Consider the following 24,377-nt stretch of genomic DNA (forward strand, 5'->3'; position numbering starts at 1 on the left):
AAGGGGCCGCAGTGGCCGAGTGGTTAAGGTGTCCCGACACTTAATCACTAGCCCTCCACCTCTGGGTTGCGAGTTCGAAACCTACGTGCCAGGTACTGACTGTAGGCCGGTGGTTTTTCTCCAGGTACTCCGGCTCTCCTCCACCTCCAAAACCTGGCACGTTCTTAAATGACCATGGCTGTTAATAGGACGTTAAACAAAAACAAACCAAACCAAACTATGCTGCAAACTTAAAACCTTTAAGTGTTTAGAATAAATCCAATTATATCAATTCACCTGAATTCAGATTGAAACAAATGTATCATTTATGGATATGTTATTAATCAATATGGGGTTTACTATTTGTCTTCTCTGGAACCTTCATTATTTTTGTACCATTTGCTTTCATTAAGATAAAGATGGCTTTTGATAGCGAAATTGCTATGGCAATAGCGAAATTGCTATGGCATTTGGAATGATTTCCGAAAGCTGAACTTACTCAACCCTTCCAATTGTTGTGAAAAGGTTTCACATCCATCCATCCTTCAATACATCAATTCGTGTTTCGTATTTGAAACGCATACTTGAACAGTTCACATAACACTCGATCGTCTGTTTGCTAATCGAGTTAAACAACGTTTTAAACGTTCATTTGTGAACATAATATGTTTTTATTTTGAGAAGATAATGCCCAAATGACATGTCTGGAATATCGTTAGATGCCTACTTCCATTTGTCGTTGACAGCCAATTAGCATTAGAGAAATGTAACACTGGTGTTTTCGCCCGAGGAATATAATCCTCACGATGTTGGCCTTGTTATTGATGGGCACGTACATATACTTGTTTGGTATATAGACCTATTTCTATCATACTTCTGTTGTCAAAACACTTTTTCGGAGTTATGACAAAAAGTATCCGCACCTACTTAAACTCAAAATTGACACATGTGAGGAAAAACCGGAGCAATGACGTTGGCGGCTATTTTCCATCATAAACGCTTAATTCTCTTGTTTCTGTAAAAGTTTTTTTCAGACTTAAAGGATGTGTACAAGAATATTGACAAGGTCTGAAGAAAAAAGGAATAACTGTTTCCAATCCTAGCAAATATTGATGTGTATTTTTAAAAGAACTCTTGTAGATTCATGTACAGTAAAACCTTGTTATCACGAAGCTAGTTGGGGGGGGGAGGGGGGGGGGGGGGGTCATAAAAACTTCGAGATATCACATGTATTCGAGGTAACGAGTATAAATTCTATATAATTTTAACTGTTGGAACTGAATTTTACTTCGAGTTAAACCTTTCACTTCTAGTTAATTGTTATTCCTGAATTACTGTCACGTTTAATTTAGCAGGTACCTGTTACAGTCCTAGTAGAATTTTCAACAGTATTTAATTTTAATCTACGATTCTTTTCCTTACATAACACTGTCGGTTTTAACTGATATATGTATAACTATATATTCATATTCTGGGTGTTGGTTATTTATGTGAACATTCCAAGAGAAAACAACAAATATTCCCATGAAAACACTATGAATGCAGTATGAAAACATCGTATCACGTGCTGATTTTCCACTCAATAATCAGTTAAATATTAATACGCCAGAAAAAAGTCCCCATTTCATTTCCGTAAATTGTGCTTTCTTTGTCATCTATTCACATAAAGCAAATATAATTTAATACGAATTATTGTATATCGCCAACGCGTACTTAATTATATTCATAGCTACAATAAAAATGAAAAATAAAGCAATTCAACCCCAATATAAATTCAATGTGTAATGAGGAAACATATAAGACTTTCCTTTCATCTTTAATATTACGCCAGAAATGCTATGTTTGTATGATGAAAATCTTAATTTGATTATTATCTATATGACAATAATCAGTTGGCCGACAAAAATCATCAATATATCCTTAATGACGATTACGACATTATTCACCCCGAGAGTCGTGTTACTGAAAACTGGACATACATGTATAATGTATATTTTACCCACAGTAAGATCCTTCACCGCTTCCATCCGGACCAACAAGATGTATCGATATACTTGTCAGTTGATATAACTTGTTTTACAATTGCTCTAAAATGCAAAACAGGGCTGCGGTGGCCGAGTGGTTAAGGTGTCCCGACGCTTTAACACTAGTCCTCCACCTCTGGGTTGCGAGTTCAAAACCTACGTGGGGCAGTTGCCAGGTACTGACTGTAGGCCGGTGGTTTTTCTCCGGGTACTCCGGCTTTCCTCCACCTCAAAAACCTGGCACGTCCTTAAATGACCCTGGCTGTTAATAGGACGTTAAGCAAAAACAAACAATTTCTCAAATTTTGTTGGCTACCCATTCGATTTAAACGTTCAAAGTGTAACAGAACTTTTGGAGGGCAGTGTATTTATTTTGTTTATTTATTCATTTTATTCAACACTACTTAAAAAGACATAATATTTTCAATGCAATAATTGTGAGAGAAGTCTTTTAATCATGTATGCATAAGTAAGTACAATTTCAGAGAGTTGGGTAGGTAGGGGCTGTCCAATTACCTGCTTATCTATCTAACATTACTTGTTGTAACAGTTTTTTTAGGATATCAATATTCTATATTTTATCATGGTTAATATAAGATATACTTTGTAGCATTATTCTTTTTGCTATGTAATTGTGATATATGACACTTTAACAAATTGATTGATTGATTGTTTGATTAATTGATTGATTCATTGATTGATTCATTGATTCATTGATTGATTCATTGATTGATTCATTGATTGATTCATTGATTCATTGATTGATTCATTGATTGATTCATTGATTCATTGATTGATTCATTGATTGATTCATTGATTAATTGATGGATTAATTGATTGATTCATTGATTGATTCATTGATTCATTGATTGATTCATTGATTGATTCATTGATTAATTGATGGATTAATTGATTGATTCATTGATTGATTCATTGATTGATTCATTGATTCATTGATTGATTCATTGATTCATTGATTGATTCATTGATTGATTCATTGATTGATTCATTCATTCATTGATTGATTCATTGATTCATTGATTGATTCATTGATTGATTCATTGATTGATTCATTGATTCATTGATTCATTGATTGATTCATTGATTGATTGATTCATTGATTGATTGATTCATTGATTGATCGATTCCTGTATGTGACAGGGATATGGACTTTATTTCTTGGACACTTATTCGTTCTCACTGTACACCGTCATTGCATGTATTTGTCCTCGTGGAAAAATAAAGACAATTGCAATAGTGTAAGAACATTACACATTCAAAATACCAGACCAGGTTATGTGAAATATTGTTTTAAGTATATCACATTTTACCATTTTGAGGACAGGTAGGACATGTTGTGCATGCTGCCCCATTGCATGATTCGAATCAGACGGGATTTTGGAATATCATTTTCTCCTCATTCTGATCAACTTTCTTCCTAATGTCTCCCTTGTTATAGACCCTACTTTTGACCTTTATTAGAGCGTTTGCCCCTATGAGGAAGGCTTCAGGTACGTTCGATACTGATTTATGAATAGATCCATATTGATATTCCTATTCATTTATATAACTTTCATTGGTTGGTAGGCTCTGCTAGTAGACTTATAGTCCTTAAGATTTCCTGTAGCTGTTTCAGTCATCGTTCTTATAAAATAATGTCATACCCCAAATTGATTAACCAAACTGTATTACCTTTAAGTATGTGGTCAACGCATTTCACCATCTATAATCTTATATTTACTTTTGGTTTTCCTATGCATTTTACCAATTTATACACTTTTGACGTCTTGACTCACAGACGTATGACAATGATAGATCATTCAGGAAGGAAATTTTACGGAGAGCATTCATGTAGATCTTGACATCTGACGATACGTGCTACAATGTATGTGGGTCTTTGGTTCAGACTATTAACACTTGATGAATACAAACATGATCCTATTAAGAGAGCGATTCAATAAGTCGGTATGCCATAAATCAAATGTATAATTTGATTTTTCTATTGGTAGAGACACAATTTTTGCAATCGAGCTGTCCATGACGTGAGAGTAGACTCTGCTTGGTGCGTTCCTTTGGCTTAATGGCGAGATACTGGAAAACTGTACCAACCAATTGTAATTTGGGACGCATTTTCTTAGTAAAGGAAACAAAAAATATAGACCACAGGTAATCAATAGGTACACCGTGTACTTCCTCTTCTTTTCGTAAATAAGTTGTTTGTCCTAATGTACTTAACTGAATTTACTTTTTTTTTCTTTTTTTTTTTTTTTTTTTTTACATTTTAAGCTGTTTGCCTATTTCCCTGCCTTGTATGCATTTGATTTTAAATACTGGGCCCCAAAAATCGAATATGAAATGTCCTCGGGTTCAAAGTAGTCCACCCAAGTAAAGTTTTAAAAAGCTCCAGGCGCAATGGAGCGCAAAGTAAACCAGAACGTTTTCTTATGTTTCAATAATCGTATTATAGACGATTTTGGCACACTTCAAGCGATTTACTTGCTGCTCAGATGTCAGCAAATAGCGAATCGATCGCGTCTGGAGCTTTTTAAAATGTCATGAACACATGATGATCGTCTTGCGTGTATTTCCTTCTGAATTGCCATTCATAAATGTACGGGGTATCTCATTAACGGCATAACGACATTCCTTCTCGCAGTAATTCAGTGTTCGGTTGTCCATGCTGAAACAGCTGGTTTACCTGACCTACCTGTCCGTGTTAACTCTTACATGACAATGTTATGTTTGCTTAATGCTCTAACAGTTGTGCCTATACAGCTGGAAAAAGTTAACGGCCGGCATTATATTTATCTGTCACCCAAATTGTATTCATATCGACTGTATACTACCATCTGGAACAGTTCAGTGCTTAATTGTACCTCATTTTGACTGCTTATACGGCAGTTTGCCCGCAGTTGGTAACAAATATTTGCTATGTTTATCGCGATAGCGCTCCATAGAATATGTTCGTTGCCAGCTGAAGGCATACTACTTTATATACAGTCAAAATGAGGTACAATTTTCATATTTATATAAAAAAAATCATACCACACGAAAAAAAGAAAAATCGGGACATGTTGCGACGTTGGTAACTACTGCAGCTGTTGATAATATAGTTCCAGTAAATCTACGTAGATACACAAGTACACAAGTATAGTTAAGAAAATTAAAAGAAACAACTCAACATTTTTCCTTTTTCGTTTTTAATTAATTTATATATTCACAATCCACAATTTACGTTTGGATTAACTAGTGTTGTCAAGCACGGCTTGTATTGACTCAAGTTAGTGATGACGTGGTCGAATGTTCTTGGAGCTGTACGCTTCAGCGATTTGTTGTACGCCTATCTCGTGGAGAAGTTAATTATGCATCCATGCAGTTCCGCAATATTCAGTCTAGATAAAAAAAAACTCACTTGACGTTAGCTTTTTATGAGATAATCGGGTAACAGGAGAAAACGCTAAAATTGTGTTGATCAGTCCTTTCAAAATGGCGTCGTCTTGTTGACGTTTGGTGATGTCACAAAGAAACGACGTCATGATTTATATGTATGTTACCGATTCCCGCACTTATTAATCCGCTCAATCTTTTTTCACTGCGTATACGCTAATTTATTCGCAGTCAGAGCTTACTAAGCTGAAGAAGAGATAGATGCAAATATTTTTTTTATATTTTCCTGTAATCGGCGGATGTTAATATGACTATAACCTGTAGTTTGATACTTTAATTTACCTTTCCACCTTTCCATGGCGGACAGGGGGTCATGCAAATATTTTCAAATCTTCACAAAAATTAATTAAATTCTGTCCAAAAAGTGATAAAGTGTGTTAAGCTAAAGTGAATAAATAAGGGCACGACGTTTCGTTCTAGTTTAAACAAAAGTAAATAATGATTTGCATTGTTTGTTTACATCCATCTCGAGTTCGTATTTGTACTGATTTCTATTCTGTTCATATTTGAATGAAGCTAAACGGAGCTTTGTAGGTTCATATAATGACACTGCAGTGCAAATGTAAACATATAGGCGTATGCAGTATTCTTAAATTGAGTCTGATTTAAGTATTTAAAACGTGGTCACTGGCCATGAGTTCATATTATTCATCACTGTCAACCAACTCTGGTTGTGTGAGAAATTTCCACGTACATTGCCATTTAAATGTCTTTGTTGTTGCCAAGTTCAACGCTTAATTTTACTACCTGCTGGCATGGAAGCCGTATAATGGTATTTTGTATTAGATGTATCTCGTTATTATCTTGTAAATAAAAAATTGTAAAGATTTAGTATAAGTGAACACTTAAGCTCGGCGATTTTTATGTTTACGGGTCTGAGGGAGCAGGAAACATGAAACACATTGGTGTTTAGATACGTGTATAGTGTTTCGTGGATCATAAGATAGATACATTCTTGACCCCAGTTTACAGTTGCAGCATCGAGGCATGTGATGAAAAATGATATGTTGGATAGCATGTGTGTCAGGCAATTACAATATTAAATACCTAAACCACCTATATACATCCCTTTTAGTAGAAGTAGTGTTTGCCGCTTGAGTGAACACGGGAAATCCTGTTTCACTGTTGGTAGAGTTTGGTTACTTGTATCAGGAAGTCTACGGAGTCTACGAGTTTTTTTTTTGGTTTTTTTTCAAGAGCCAGTATGATCATTTCGGCCGGGCACAGGTTATTATAGAACCGGTTTTAGATGAAAACGTCGCTTCAGTCCAGAACATCTAAGACACCAACTGACCAGAGCCTCCTCACACGCCCAGTGTTGAATTTATTGCCATGGGTACCGTTTGGCATACAGATAAGTAATTTCGCTCATTTCATTGTTTGGAGAGTTACAGGATAACAAAGCCATGTCAGTTTATCTGCACATGTCTATATTGTGAACAAACCTGAAGTAACCGCTTAACACATTTATTATCTTGTGGACTTCATAAGACTGGGTACCTGTAAAGTGCGAAACGAAAGTAAACGAAACGAAACGAATTGAAACGAAACGAAAAATGAAAACACTGAAAAATTAAAGAAAGAATATATATTTATATATTAGACTTTACAAAGGCCTAAGTGTCCCATTCTCGTCGGTGTAAAAACAACACACAGGAAAGAATGAATTTATCGCAATATTCACTCAGTTCTTTAAACTCTATTTAGGTTATATGCTTAGTCCACAATTTATAGGCGTGCAAATCGAGTAGTGTATTGGTGCACGCTCGCTATAAAATCACGTGACAGAGGTGATTGTAAGCAACTCCTTTTATGGTAGACAAGCCAGGTGTGTATCTCATCGTGAAAAGTTGGAGTTGCGGGAAAATTGCTGGACTTGAAAGGCGCGATTCGTATAAACTCACCGGCTTAACGCGCTGTTCCCGTATTGCTGGTGTCGGGAGTGTAGACAGAATGGAAGCATCAGAGGACGACTCCATTTCTGTAACTTTGATGAACTGTGAATAATTCTGGATATGTTTTAGGAAATATTTAAGTACTGGAATAGTTAAGTGGATTTCCTATGGTTGAAAAAGGAATACTGAATATATTTTATTACAGCTTTGCTCAGAGATTTTCGTAAGACCAACTTGTTCCTTTCAGCTAAACCTCAGGTCAGACATGCATTAAATAACTGTAGCTGAACGTGTATGCTTGAAATAACGCTTATAGCAAGTTGAACTACGTTAATTTGTAAAGAGTAACGTCCCTTAATTTTAAAAAATCTAGTTGGTTATCAGTGATTTTTAATTAGAAGTTGGGTAAGAAATAGTGTATATAGTTTATGATTATAAATTTATTGGTAAAAAGATGTGTTACCAGGTTATGTGATTACTTTTTGTAGAATCAAATGTTTAATATGCAAAATGAATACGCTTGAATATGCCTATAAATAATGGACTAGGCATATATTCTAAATCAGACATCGAAGGAAGTCTTACAATTACCATTGGCGGATTTAGGAGGGGGGGGGGGGGGGGGGGGGGGGAGGGGATGGAATCTATACTCTCTTACCTCGAATACTCGGGTATCTCGAAGTTATTTATGACCCTTCACTAACTTCGATGCATCAAGGTTTCACTGTACGTATATAATTACTTTTCCCTCTTATGATTGAAAAGAATAAATTTAATAGAAAATAATGTATGTTCTGACTGTTTACAGCAATTCCTAAGAATGTAAACCTGGTACATGCAGGGTTGAAGATTAGTCAACCAGCGGAGCGTATCGGTTATGACATTTCGTAAAATGCTGCACACATGTGGATAATATGAATTTATCAATAATTTAAATGTTCACGATAAATTATACACAACATTTACCATACGGTTGGTACACCTTCGTATCAGATAACAATGGCTTTTAAATTTATGACAGAACTGAAGTAGTAGACAAACTGTCCGTTAAAAATCAGTCCATGCGTAGTAATTACGTGGAGTGAACATTGTTCCGGTCAGTACAAAGCATGGCTAACGAGAAGGAGGAGGTTGTGGAAATAGGGCTGTTGGGAGACAAGAAAATCAACAATGATGTGTCATCAAAGCGAGAAGTTTTCAGTCGGAAGATTGAATATATGTTAGCTTTGATTGGATATACGATCGGGCTAGGAAATGTCTGGAGGTTCCCGTATCTATGTATGAGGAACGGGGGAGGTTTGTTTTATTTACTTTTACTCAATTGCGTATTGTAACATGTTATGTCTGTTAAAATGTCTCATTAATATCAAAATAGCACAGGTCTTATGCATTGAATTTCTTCTATTTAACTCAGTTTTCTCGACTACAGTTTATATGGAATATCGTTAGTATGGTATAATTTTTCCATTGTTTCAATCAATAGTTCTCGAACGGGAATCAACACGAATTTCTATTTGGTACAATGGTGATTTCTTTCCGTTCATTTTCACTCCGCTTTCTCAGCCATGCGTTATTTGCGTTATGTGAAAATTCCTACCTTCATATGATAGTTAATTTATGTATTTATAAACTTTCGGTATTCAAACAAATATATATATTCTTTCTTGTTTTCTTCGTACCTTTATTTTTCTTTTGTATTGATCATATAAAGAATAACCCGTTTAATACGCTCTAAATAATCTTTTTGTAACAAATGGTGTTTTTTTTAAACCAAAACCAAATCATGAATTTAAAAGGTATGCATGACGATATATAAACGCTATTTAGAAGGTATATCATTGGTAGAATATATTTTTAAAGTTTTGAAGAAAACAACAGTTGTCTTTGTTTAATTCCAGGTGCGTTCCTGGTCCCGTTTGTAATTTGCATGGTGATATGTGGACTTCCTTTGTATTACCTTGAGCTTTCGCTAGCACAATTTGCCGGAAAAAGCACACTCGTTGTGTGGGAAATATGTCCCCTCCTTAGAGGTACGTTATATGTTATATATAGCATTGTGTTGATTTATTAATTCATTTCGTTGCCATAAACCATTGCTATCACATTTTACCACAGCAGAAAATATCATTGAAACAAAACAAAAAATATTCATGAAATTGTATAATTGTTTTTTAAAATGACAAAACTGTCGCATAATCAGGCTCTTCAGCGAATGAATTTAAGATAATTAGGAAGAAAAATGCAATTAATGAGGAGGAAAACACGATATCTTCCATTAGTTCATGTGCCCGGTGCAAAACTACATAGAAGATTTCGAAATAACTAGTGGCCTAACCTTCCATTAGAAAATTCAAATCCATTTTAAAATAAGCTATTTTGAAACAATTCACTGATAAGCATAATTTGTTACAAGTGCCCTGATTCGCAGAAAATTTCTAATTTTTTTTCAGGTCTTGGATTTTGCATGTGCTGTATTTCATTCATATGCACGTGGTACTCCGGTCTCATAATGGCCTGGACTCTTTGTTATCTTTTCTACTCCTTCTTCCCCACACTACCATGGTCAACGTGCGATAATTCCTGGAATACGGACATGTGCGTCACATTGAGGACAAAGATCACCGAGATACCCCACAATGTGTCAACCCTTGACAACATAACATATTCAGAAAACAACTTATCTATGACCGCGTCGGAAACGGTCACAACCATGGGCTTCTACCCAACGGCAGCAAATGAGTTCTGGAGGTAATGCGATGGGACCATGTTTTGCGGGTGTACAGTCTAGGGGATATCATTCTCACCTTTCACGATAACCTATGACACATAACACGTAGGGGGTATTCTGTCCAACTAGTATCTTTATCCTCGTGGTAGGTCGCTTATTCATTAAGACCCCCTGCGCGCTTTTCTTTGGACCCGCAAGATAAGGTTAAAAAGGAATTTAATCTAGATTAATGTTTACTACATGTCATGGTAAGAGCCATATAAGTCAGGAAGGATACCAATATCGTACGTTTTGGGGACATGATAGGTCACTGGGCCTATCAACGGACAATAAGACGCCACGTTTAGATTCCAGGTATGTTGTTCTATCCCGTGGGAGTTAAAGTGCACCTTGAGTGATTTGTGTTAGGGATATCTATTGTTAGAGATAAAGTTGTAAAAATAAAGCACTGTGAAGAAATCAAGACGTGAAATAACCTGAATCTAGAACTGAAAGGGTTTTATGGGTTTTTGTTACTTTTAAATGTTTAATATATCAGTGATCTATAAAAGAAAGGGTGTTATTACATACTAATATACCTTTATATGCATATACGTATCTCTGTAACGTATTTTAAAGCTGGAGTGGACCTGAACGAGAATTCAGCTATATTCATGTCCATTCAGGTCCTTCCAGGTCCATTCAGGTCTTTAGGAGGGCCTAATAATTATGATCACAGTCCAGAGAATACGGTTTAAGATGCTGTTAAAAAAACTTCTAATGCTAGAGCGAACTAAATCACAGTTAAAATTTAAAATTACCAGAGTGTACTTTAACATTGGAGATTCCGGACATGACTGTGTTATCGTGGTTTGTTTTCTTTTTTCTTTTCCACAAGACTGTCCTTGCTTTTAATAACATGTTGTCTCTCTATTGTTCATTGGCAAGCTGTCATTTACTACTTGGAGATCCAGTTTTAACACGACGCTTTCTGTTTCCGGTTTGGGGGCAAAAGAACAACCAAAGGCCCAAACTACTTTTCTCTTTAAGGCAATGTTTCACGTGGATTAATGAAGAAATACCTCAATAATTGCTAATAATTACGATATAATAGATTCTAATGACAATGTGCACATTACATAATTTCCTTTCTAAGACAGACTAGCTTTTGTTTAGAATTCCGGTGCACGCACACTGCCAAAAACAAAATTGCTCTAATTGCCATGCCGTTCAAAAATATAATCATTTCGGAGATGTTCCTTTTTCACAGGTTACAATACTAAATTGCGTAATGCAATATTGTTCAACGTGATATATACAATACCCAAAACAACCTGAATACAAGTAATGCTTTTGTTATCATATGACGGTATTTCCTCTGTTGCTATTTCTTAAGTTTAATCAAATGTCAATGACACTTCAAATTATTTAAATAATAGCCCTCCCTCTCTATGAGGTTTCTGGAGAGTCTAATTTAAAAGAAAAATATTCAGAAATTAACATCTATATGTAGAAATTCTATAAAATCACCTGAAATAAATGATCTCTCCAAATATGTTTATTTCAATTTATCACAGTTTCTTTTTTAAGAAGATAAATAAAATTGCGAAAAACTGCAAATCAACTGGTAGATAATAGAATCGTTATGATAGCCATGGTGATATTTCAACTACTTTTCCTCCATTTTAATATATTGTCTTCAATGTACCAAATAGCTTACTGAAACCAGTACATATTATTGAAAATAAGACAACTACTACTGAAAAAACAATATTAAAATCCAAATCTCCTTTAGTTTGGAAAGTAGACGAACACCTGAGAGATATATAATTATCTAGATATCTCCAGCCAGGGAAATTGAAAATACGCTTGATCGCACACCCCTTCATCCTTAAACATAGCATGAATTCAGAATAGTTCGTTACAATGAAAATGGATACTATCAAATTTCGTTAGCCTGAATATACTACCAAACAAACCAATCTAATAGTTAAAACGAGTCATAGTTAATGTCAAGTGGACTGTGTGTTATATTTCAAAAAGGAAATAAAAGTGGCGTGCTATACCTCGATTATAAAGCACTGCATTGTTAATGAACGCCAATTCGGTTCTCCGTAATGACACTGTTTATGTAATTAACGTCAATCATTGCGTATTGTTGAAAGATTAAATATCCGAACATAGAAATACCTAAGCAAGTATTTTCAAAGTTTTAGATAGAATTTTAAACTTTAGTTTTACAAAGCTTTTACAAACGTTGTTAGCAAAATTAGCATATGGTTAGTACACCAAAACTAAATCTGAAAACACGTTAAAATAAGACAAAAAATAACCGGTTGACAGTTAAATAAATAAACATGAGCAGTATAAAAATAAAAAAGGGAAATGAGGAGATACATATACAAGAATAACATGTGGAATCTATAAATAAACATAATATAATACAGGAAATATACTTTTTAATGGTCACGCATTTCTGCACACGTTGTCCCTTTGCTTGCACAATACCTGCTAGAGCTGGCTTTCAAATATAACGAATTAAAAAGATAAGCGAAAAGCAAAGATTAAAGAGAGAGAGAGATTATTAATATTTTAAGTGTACAACGATGATAAACGATGATATCGGTAATTTGGTTTTGTTTTGTTTTGTGGTTTCAATGATTTGACAACAATATTATATTGTATACTGGTAAAACTACGGTATCTTCCTCTTGAGCTACTACCTACATGCAATTTAGATTACCAAAAATTAAAAATCAGATGATGCAATTTTCTCGTTAGTTTTCAGTTTTAAAAAAAAACAAATAATAGATAAAATGGTTTCGGGTTCTACATTTCCGAGATGGTTAAAATGAATTTGCGATGAATTTGTTACATCATTATTTTTCCAGATACCAGATCCTGAATGCGTCTAGCGGCCTTGAAGACTGGGGTATGCCACAATGGCATATCGTCCTGGCACTTTTTCTCAGCTTTGCCGTTACGTTCCTTTGTATCATAAAGGGTGTTAAGTCTGTTGGAAAGGTATGGAAATCTGACCGGTTTCTCTGCTTACCGTTATTGCATGTGTATTCCCCGTGGGCTATACAATTTGTTAAGCCTTTTGTGGGATATCTGATCAGATGTGTTGTTTTATATATAGCTTATATATAAACACATAGATGTCATAAGCATTCGCATACATACATACATACATACATACATATACACACACACATTTTAACAGTATACTTCATACGTATGAAGTATGGACAATCGCCAAAAGCTGTTAGTTTTCAGAACATTCATCATGATACCCGCTGATAATCTGATTATCTCGAATGTTAAACAAAATATTAAAAAGTATCATTTTACCTACCGCAGGCTACCCAAGAGCAGCAAATACACAGTTTATCACGGTATATTAAATCTCTTCAGTCTTTAATTTCAGGAGAATAAAATACACAAGACAATGATTTGTTTGCACACATTTCTGTGGTTGTAAAATTACACAATTCATAAGCATAACTGTTTGTTTAATATTTAATAATATTATCATCATTATTTTTTAGTCCTCAAAAAAGGGTGCTATCTTACCAAAACTGATGTGACAACATGCAATAAAATGATAATTATACTAATGTTGTCGTGATTATGTATGCTTATTTACTATCTTCTGTCCAAAAATATTTCTATAGCTTCCTCTGTTTACTTCTAGGTTGTGTACGTAACCGCCTTCATGCCATACTTACTGCTAGCAGTAATTCTCATCAGGAGCCTCACTCTGGAGGGTTCCTTCGATGGCATCATTTATTTCATCAAACCCGACTTCCAAAAACTGTCTGAATTCCAGGTAATAATTAAATACTTTATTAACATAACAGTATAATCTACATAATAATTATTATATGTATATCTATATTGTATTGTTTTTGGATTTCTTACGTACACGTAACAGGTTATTTAACAGAATTGATTAAATTTCAAGCATTGTCTCCGCCCGGGTTCGAACCCGGGACCTCTGCCTTACAAGCCTTATGATCAATCGATCGAGCTAAAGAGAAAATCTCTCTAAACAAGGCGCTATAACTCGCAAACTCGCATTAATCGTCGAATCAGGACAGCACACCATTATATCATGATTATAAAATCTTACAAGATTTCATGAGATCAATCAAATTCCAGTGTGACAAATATGACATACAATAAAGCGTATGATGCTGATTAGTGTCTTCCTGGGTATTGCTGATGTCTCGATATGACTTAGATACTGTAAACGAACATATTTTAGCGGTGATCTGTTTTTAGCGGTAATCTTATACTGTTTCTATATCAAATTTGGGAATGCGCTAAAATTTGAATGTGCCGAATAAAGTACGTTTACAATATATTTTGATTGAGGAATGCATTCTAAACGTTTTATTTGCTAGAAATGAGATATAAAGATGCAATATATAAGGGCATCTTAGAAGATACCGTAAACTAAAATTACACATGTTTAAACAAATGGTCGTTTGTCCTAACAAGCAGGTATGTGCTACATTACATTAACTAGAGCAAGTCTAATATGTGCTGATTACACCACAAGAGAGAATTTCTCGTGAAAGCATGGCTGCTAAATCTGTTACATAAGAAATTGCCGTGGCACAATTTAATCCTCTCCCTAACTCATTGAGCCATGCCTGCTTAATCTGCTTCACTAGAAATTGTCATGTTACAATTTAATCCTCTCCCTAACTCATTGAGGCATGACTGCTTCATTTGCTACACCAGAAATTGCCATGGTGCAATTTCATCTTGTCCCTAACTCACTGATGCGTGACTGCCTACATCAGAAATGGCCATGGTACAGTTCATTCCTCTCCCTAACACATCGTGGAATGATTGCTTAATCTGCTATATCAGCAATTGCCATGGTATAATTAAATCTTCTCCCTAACTTATTGAGGTTTGCCTGCCTAATCTGCTACATCAGAAATTCCCATGTTACAGTTTAATCTTGTTTACGTAATTCAAGGAATGTTATTGCCTATTTCCGCTGATGGTAGGCAATTATAAATAATGTGAATATGCTATTGTGTAAATCATTAAGTTTAAAACATCAAAGCTTCAAAGTGGCCATTGTCTGACTGAACCATTTCCTTGTGTTGGTAATCATGCATATAAAACATATCGAGGATTCATCTATATGAAGCTTAATGGAATGGAAAGTAAAAGTAGGCGTAAATGACATAGCTAGTCTTGTATTATGACGGCAGCATGCGTCTGTAGACGTTTTATAGTATGTTCTTTATGTGATATCAAATCCGGAGTCTTCATGCAAATCTTTATTTGTGTTCATAGATTGCCTTGTTTCTGTCAATATTACATTGTTTTACTAATGTGCGCCATGCGTTGTGGTTGTCACATAAAGTGCGCTCGTGCAGCTGTTACTTTAGGTAAACGAACACGTGCCATTTTCTTAAGATATCTGATTTTACTTTGTGTTTAGATCTATTAAATATTGGAGTCATTAGAGCCAAACACACTAGAAAATGACGTTCGCAAAAACAGATAAAGGTTCATTGCAAGTGAAATATCAAATATTAACTATACAAAATGTATCGCACAAACATCTCATAGAAGAATCGTTAAAACTAGTATATTGAGTCTGTTTGAAGTCGGAGAGCATCCAATCATAAAATATCTACCAGTTAATTGTTAAGCACGAACGAAAAGAATGATCCTTGTTCCATAAGACACAAACTATATCTGATGGGTGCATGGCCAATGCTCCATATGTAACACATAAACATGTACCACCATCATCAAACTCGCTCAGTTTGCTTGGCGTTAGATCTGTTAAAATTGTCCATCGTCTACCCCACAATGCTACTGACCAAATATTACTGAGTTTTATCTCTTGATTATTGAATCCGTTAAAATATTTCAACTTATGTGGCTCACATGACTGACCAGGATTGCATTAATGTCATTCATTTAAATAAACGTGTTAGCCTTTTACATCAGCCAGCTTCTGGCTTACTCGTTATTGTTTAGATAATGCACAAATTTGACCCATGTGACCTTTAAAGATGATGATGTGTCTTGAAACTAAAAACACATAAAACAGAAAATCCTGATTTGTGCTATTGTATTATTACAATGCGTGTTTTTTTTTTGTTTTTTTTTTTTTTTTTCCTTTTTAAGAAATCCAGTTTGAATAGTGGTAAAATTTCCTCGCTCTCCGTGTCTACAGTAACTCCCGCAGTTTGTTTCTAATGACGCCTTTGTTGTAACAATGAGGACCTGTTTAAACTCTCGGCTCTGTTTAGTCAATATTGAATTACTGCTCATCAAAAAATGATCTGAACGTGACCCTGATCGTGTTCAGGTGTAGTACAAGCCATGAACATATGATTTTAATCAGATTGAGAATACACTTATCTAATAACTGCTTTTTATGAATCCATTGCATTTTGCCATTGATTTCCAGGTATGGTTTGAGGCGGCGGTTCAGGCATTTTTCTCACTCGGTCCGGCATGGGGAGGTGTTCTCACCATGGCTAGCTTCAGTGACTTTAAAAATAAGACGTTTCAGTAAGTCATGCACCGAAACCTCCATTTTAACATTGTGTATAATAAATGATACTTATAAAATTATACAGTGTCATTGGGGGTACGTATATCCAAACACCTTTATGCTTGTTTGTTGATGTTTTCATTACTTAAAACTTACCTTTTTATGTATAGTTGATGAATAGCTTGAATGCCAATTAATTCAATTGAGCTCGCATCTTTTTCAAAATTGTGCAGGTAGCGATTTACACTAGACAAACAATAACTAGTTCTGACATATGTTGAATAATCTAAAATGTTGGAATTCTTGGATGGTAAGGTGGTGGTGTCTTTAAATGATGCCTTTGGTGGATAAAATATATGGTCATATTGGCGTGGTTAGTTTGTTCTAAAGCAGATTATCGAAACGAGAACAAAATTACTACGCCTCATATATTATCTTTTGTCAGCGAGATTTCTTGTTTTCATGCTTGCATGCAGTACATTGTGAATTAAACCATGATGTATCGTAGTTAAATACGTAAGAAAAGTGCCTAAATCCATTTGTTGACAACAAACTGTCCTAATCTCCATATTTACCTATGTGGGAAAGTGTATATACAGTGAGTCAATGTTGTTAATTGCATCCAATGCTACCTAAGAATCAATACATGTATCTCCGAGGATGTCTTATTAAAATGCTTGTTTTTGTATTTGTAGCGATTCACTGGTGATCGTCGTAGTAGATATATTGACGGCTTTCTTCTGCGGATTTGTAGTTTTCTCTATTGTTGGTTTCCTGGCCCGGGAAGCAAATCTGACCATCAATGAAGTGGCCGAGTCAGGTACTGTATTCTATTATGCTACGATATACAGCCACAATGTGTTTTTCAAGCATGTTTCTGCATAACAATTCTCTTATTTGTATTATTGCTGATTTTGAGGTAAATAATAATCGATGACGCATGTGAAGGTACACAAGAATTGATGTCGCTTGTGAAGGTACACAAGAATCGATGACGCTTGTAATATTCACAAGAATCGATTAAATTTTGTAAATGTGCACTAAAATTGATGACGCTTGTAAAGGTATACAAATATCATGACATTTGTGAAGATATACAAGAATCGATAACATTTATGAAAAACAAGAGAGGCGATGACAAAATCCATGATATTTGTGAAGGTATTCAAGTATGTATTGGCAGTTATCCGAAATTTAACTTTTATTGAGAGATATTCAAGTTACTCGGGCAACAATATTATAGCTAGATAACGCACGAGGTAGCATTTACCTACAATAATATTTTAATCCCCTAACTGCTGTTTTGTCAACTGTAATTGCATGAATCTATGTACCACTGTTTTTAAGGGATTATTAATTCTGTTCTAAATATACAATTGTAGAAAATCAATGTTTTTACAGAAACATGTAATAATTAAAACATTCAATATTAAGTAAAATCGAATTATAAATTAACAGAATATCTGAGGGAAATATTGCCTCCGGTTTATATTACAGGTCCTGGTCTGGTATTTCTGGCCTACCCAGAAGCCTTAGCGAGACTTCCGTTACCACAGCTGTGGTCCGTACTCTTCTTTATTATGGTGTTTTATGTTGGATTGGACACAGAGGTATGACAAGGCAGGGGAGATAACGCTAATGTTCTACAGAGATCAATCGGGAACCGTCGGCACTTTCCGTAAACGAGAATGTTTTTTTTCGTTTACGGAAAGCGCCGACGGTTCTTCATTGCTATACCGAGATATATAACAGTACAGGGGACGTAACTCCTTTGTCCTTCAAAGATATATATTTCACTTTATGTTATTACCAGTGAATCCATTCCCTCAATCGGTCATTTGAAGTGCAAATGTTGTGAAATTTATTTCAAATTGAAGTTTGAAGATTTCGCTACACGAAAAAATGACGTAATTGGATAGGTTTAATAGCATATAAAATCACACCAGTACTTGGAAGCCAATAACCCCGATATTCAGGCCTACTTCGAGCGTCAGCTGTTTACTATAGTCAGGCTTTCCATCTAATGTAATTACATATGTGTTGAAAAAACAACCAATCACTGCCGTGCTTCCAAATGGTAACGCATGCTCAAACGAAGTCAAGTTGCTTTAGTCGGACCAAGTGGTTGAGCAAAGTCGACTAGACATGCGCATTGTAACGTGTTGTTTCTCTACATATGCGCATAATATACAAAGATATCGCATTAACTTTATTAAAATGCACGATCGATAACTCATACGTCCTAGAGGTATAAGAAAAGTACAAGGAGCTAACCCTAATGGACTACTGAGATTTTGTTCACATTAGAACAGTTAAATCTCTTTATAATGCCCTTTCATTTATAATTTATATTCTTTCATTTTTCAAATGTATGTTTAAAAATTGATTTCATAGTTCTAATATTTATCTATTTATCTATTTATTTATAACTTTTTGTCAGTTTGCTCAAGTGGAAACACTAACAAGTGGACTAAAAGACATGTTTCCAAAGACTCTTGGAGAACGGAAATACCATGTACTTCTGGCAGTGTTTACTGTGTATTTCATCACTAGTTTGATTCTCGCCACACAGGTAAGTACTCTATCCTGCCTAAGTATACCATTTAAAATTTACAGCTTCCTTACTGTAAAACAACTTATTTTTGCGGCAACTTAATTTCACGTTTTCGTGCCTAACGACTTTTTCGCGGCGAATTGACTTAAAAATCATCCGTTTGCTTGTCGTTATTACTTTACTTATCATTTATGTATATTTCTATGTATTTAGGTATAGTACAATGTGTATGATTATGAACTGTAAAATGTTTTAAAGAGTAGAAACTATAATTACGATTTTATACATTTTGATATCATCCGATGTTCTACTTTTTGATATCAACCGTTATTCTACGTTTTGATATCGACCGGTATTATATCTTTGCTATAATTTGATAATCTTCAAAATCTTGAAATTAACCGATATTCTACATAGAGGATCTTACATGAGTGGCTATGTTATATGGAATTCATAACACGAGTTCGATAATTGGATATGCCATGATCATTAGGCGAGTGACATACATGTATGAAATTTATTGAACGAGTTTTATCAATTTTAAATCACATAGCCACGAGTGTAAGATTATATTTATTACATAACTACTATTCATGAGAATAAAGGCAAAACAAAAATTCATTTCTTTGTAAGACAGGCGAAATCCGGTTCTGATGAGACGTTGCCGTCTACCCAGACAATCATTTGACGTCACATATTTATCATGACGTCAAAATAGTGTTATTAGATATGTGTCTTAGATATTTATGACATGGCAGCATGGTAGAACGAACCAGTTATGTTATAAATTTTGATACTTCTTATCAGCTTTTATTGACATTGATAATGTCATTACACTCTATGGACGACATTGTTTCCATGTTGTGCTATTTAAGGATCCTTTCAGCATCAGATGCTTCTTTTTTTCAGGCGGGAGTCTACATATTTCAGTTGATTGACTGGTATGCGTCCGTATTTTCTATCTTCTTCATTTCCCTCCTGGAGTGTATCATAATAGGATGGATATACGGTAGGTGTCTCAATCATGTCACTTTGATACTGGAAGAATTGTATCAATGTAAACTTTATGTATTTAACAACGATTGCGAAACAAGTTATATAAACATATATTAATCACGCTTGCTGGCCCGAATGGAAGCGCGCAAGGAATCTACTGTGGGAGGAAACTGGAGTATCCGGGGAAAACCCACGTAATCAGGCAGGTGACCCCATACCTTTTCACATCTGATCAGGGAATCGAACCTCGGTCGCCCAGTTGAAAGGCAAGTGTGTTACCACTGTGTCATTCGACCACCCGTACAAATACACACTTGATATTACGCCTTTAATACAAATTATGAGTTAGAAACAGTAGATCCAAATTAAAATCAAAATGAATTTAACTTTATCGTACAGCTGTTTCGTCCTTCTAGGACTCGTGAGTGATGCTAAGGGCGTGTTGTTTTGATAAGGGGCGACAACTCCGAAAAGTTCAGTCTAGTTCATAAGGAGCTTATCATATGCCCAAACATGTCAAAAACTGCTTGATGCTAATTCTAGAACAACAGCATTTGGTTGTCAATCACCTCAAATATCCCCAAAATAATAGAACGATTGATCATTGGAAGACGAAATTGGACTTGATGAATAATATAACAACTCTGAAGCAAAAGAAGCGTATTTATTCCGTCTTTGTGACATGATAGCGAGGATTAATTGGTTTATCAAATGATAAAATATGGATAATTAAAGGACCGTCCTGGATTTAATAAGAAACAATGCTACGGATGCAACGTTTGTCTTCAAAAGTGTACCCTTCGTTTTGCCTCCACTTGTGATGGTTTCTGTTACAGATCACCTCAGTACCGCTTTTTATTATATTTCCCAAATAATCCATGAGATTATTGATTGTTCGTTTGTCTCCTTATAGGTGCTGAGAGATTCAGTCGTGATGTGGAGATAATGACAGGCTCGGCAGTTCCCGTGATTGTCCGGATATCCTGGTGTTTGATCACTCCCGTCATCATGTTTGTAAGTATCCACCTAGCTGAGATAAACTTATCAAAATGATCAAATTATACGTTTGCCCACACTTGTGGATGCTTATTTGTTCTTTAAACAAATCAAAACTGAAAATTGTATTACAGATGATTCATCTTTTGAGTTGCACAAAATAATATTCTAAGAAAATAATCTTATCTTCCTTTTACTAGAATCGGTGGGAGAATGCAATATCAGTTCAAGATAGATACCTCTTTCAATAGTGTTCATTCTGGTTACATCCGAGATTCAATAACAGCACATGTTGTTTGAAAAAGCATTTTCCCCCTTTATACAGATATAGCCAAAAGTGCATCTTCAAATCACTAAAATTGCTATATAGCACGGTAATGCAGTCGGCAAAAGTGCATCTTCAAATCACCAAAAGTGCTGTATAGCACAGTTATGCAGTCGTAAAAAAGTGCATCTTCAAATCTCAAATCCTGGTGATCTTCAGATCACGTACTAATCATATCCATTGATCCTTATTCTTTAATGTAATAAAATGTTTGTCATAAACAAATTTAAGCTGTACATGATGTATAGGACCAATGATAAAATTAAAAACAATATCGGTTATTTTTCATTTCTTATTTGCTTACAGTTATACATAAAGTATAGGATTACATTATTTAAATGTTTCTAGCTTCTAAACATATCCTGGATGTTTTATAATAAAGAACTTTCGTTTTACTCGATAACATTATAAGCTTTTTGTCAGACGATACTAACAAACTTCTTCAATAGCACACCCCCAGCCTAAGAAGAAACAACAAACACCAATAGATTGTTCGCAAGGCACCGGCCTGAACATTATAAGCTTTTTGGAAGACAATACTAGCAAATGTATTTTCCAATAACCCACCCCAAGCCCAATTGGCACCAACAAACAACAATAGGCTATTCATAGCGCACCGACCTGAACAGTATACGTTATTTAGCAGATGATGCTAGCAAATGTCCTCTGTCTTAGGTCCTGATCATCGTGGCGTTAATGAAGTACGAGGAACCGACGTACAAAGGATATGTATATCCATCTTATACAAGTGTACTGGGAACCTTCATCTGTCTGGCATCCGTAGTTCCGCTTCCCGTGGTCATGTGCCTCGACATCATCAGAACGCCTGGCTCCTTCACGCAGGTAAATATAAACGGTGATGCCGAACCCTGCTAACCATTCACAAGTAAAATATAATAACCATTCACAAAGGAAATAAAAAATTTGACACCCAGTGAATTGTTCCAGTTTCATCCCTAAGTTGATATTTCCATAGGGAAGAATTTGGGAAAGTTCCTTAAATAAGAGACTCCTTAGATTCAATAACGGTTATGGACATTTGAAGGTAGCTTATTTACAGTGTACTTCTATTCCATTAAGTTGAGGAATGTTAATGAAATACTGATTCTGGAGAGATTCACCCGTACATATAAGTACTAAAAATAAAATTCAATCCTAACTAATCATGTTATCGTCAAACCGGATACCGTCACAGCAGTACGTTACAGAAATTGATACATAATTGGTAAAACGCTGATAAAATTATACGGATTTACATAGCAATGAATATAGAAATTTCAACAATGTTCACATAATGATATGTACCCGCTTCATCCTTACAGACAAACTACAATTAGTTACTTTCTTTTATATTCGACATCATGATCAAATATGCTAATGCTCTAATACCCTGTGTGGTATGACGTCACACATGTGACATGCTTGTTGATATACAGTTTTGTACATAAGGGTTCTGTTCTCACCACATTATTATAACTATTTTTGATTTAAAAAAAAATTAAGAATGTAATCAATCTAGGTGTGCAGGTGGGTATCGTCAATGAGGCAAAAGACGCTTATTGTCCAGAACACCTGGTATTTGTATAATTTTATCGATTTTTAGAAGTTCAAAAAGCTACATGCCCATCCATACATTACAGCACTTTCTAGCAATATAATTATTTTACTTATCAAGCTATCCCTTTGTTATTTCAGAGAATGAAGCGGTTGATTCATCCACCTGCAGCATGGGGACCAAAAGATGAAAAGACGAGACAAACCTACAAAATGTATAAATATAGTTATAGCATTTATCGGAATATCAAGGCAAATCTTCTTGGAACGAAGTGACGTTATTTTCAATGGATATTTTTGATATAATTTAATCTTGCTTGTATCAAGCATTTTCATTGCTTAAGATATTTTTATAAAAAACTAATCACCCCATAACGTAAAACTAACGTCGCCGTTTGTAACGTCGTTTTTGATTGGCTGATACAGCGGCTTAATAATTTCTAAGAAAGAGAGTCCATCAATACAAATAGATCTCTGCAGGGATTGTGTATAGTTTTTAAATTTAAAGGATTAACTTGAAAATGTTTGGGTTTTTCTTCTTCTTTTATTAGTTGAAGCGTTATTACATAACAAAGAGCTTTATCTAGTGTACAATTCGATTTTGGGTTATATATTAAGGCATAAAATATATTCAACTTCATCCTTAACCATTTAGCAATGTCTTTTCTCAAATAAAACATGTTCTTATTAAATACATTTTACTTATAAAAGCTTTCAAAGGCTATATCAGGATTGTACAAAAATTTCATCATGAACACAAGCAAATGGATATTGATAAATCCACATTCAAAGTTCTTACTTCATTTGTGATATCGTATGTATGTGGTTGTGTGGCATTGCTGGAGTAAAATAACTAGCGTAGGATATAGTAAAAAGATTAATACTTTATACAAGTGTTTATATACAACAGGAGGACACTTGATAGTTGATACCTGTCAGAGGAAAGTATCATTCCAACAGTACTCTATAATATCAAAAACTGTTCAAGCTGAAGTTTATTTTAAGTTTATGATATAATTTTTGTTACTAACCTGGATGCAAAGTATTATATTGTAAAAAAAACCATGACTCATTCACACTTTTTTTTTTTTTTTTTACATTATCATCATCTAAAATGTTACTTTATCTATGCCACCGTTTATCTAAATACATTTAAATACATGTAACATGTATAAAAATGTACTAAATGTTCAATAGCAAGTAAAATGATCTATAATTATTTGATTATTGCAAAGGAGGAGTGCCAATTTGGACCCACCGATAATTTTATTTTTTGTATATAAATATATTTGTATATAAATTTTCGATGAAACTTTGATATTTTTGGAATCTTTATTCAAACTTATGATGCCTTGATAT

The 24,377-nt window shown here is 34.7% G+C and overlaps 1 protein-coding gene across 1 annotated transcript; it reads left to right on the plus strand.

Annotated features, from left to right (window-relative positions):
- The first annotated feature begins 8,333 nt into the window (after window positions 1-8,333).
- On the plus strand, window positions 8,334-23,864 carry LOC117328535 (sodium- and chloride-dependent glycine transporter 2-like). The gene is made up of 13 exons (XM_033886068.1): window positions 8,334-8,641; window positions 9,244-9,375; window positions 9,796-10,093; window positions 12,944-13,076; window positions 13,750-13,884; window positions 16,507-16,610; window positions 17,289-17,413; window positions 18,091-18,203; window positions 19,034-19,165; window positions 20,057-20,156; window positions 21,057-21,157; window positions 22,140-22,307; window positions 23,160-23,864. Exons 1-13 carry the CDS (start codon window positions 8,455-8,457, stop codon window positions 23,292-23,294), a joined length of 1,863 nt encoding a protein of 620 aa, XP_033741959.1. The 5' UTR covers window positions 8,334-8,454; the 3' UTR covers window positions 23,295-23,864.
- The last annotated feature ends 513 nt before the right edge of the window (window positions 23,865-24,377 follow it).

Source organism: Pecten maximus, chromosome 5 (assembly GCF_902652985.1).
Source record: "Pecten maximus chromosome 5, xPecMax1.1, whole genome shotgun sequence".
Lineage (NCBI taxonomy): Eukaryota > Metazoa > Mollusca > Bivalvia > Pectinida > Pectinidae > Pecten > Pecten maximus.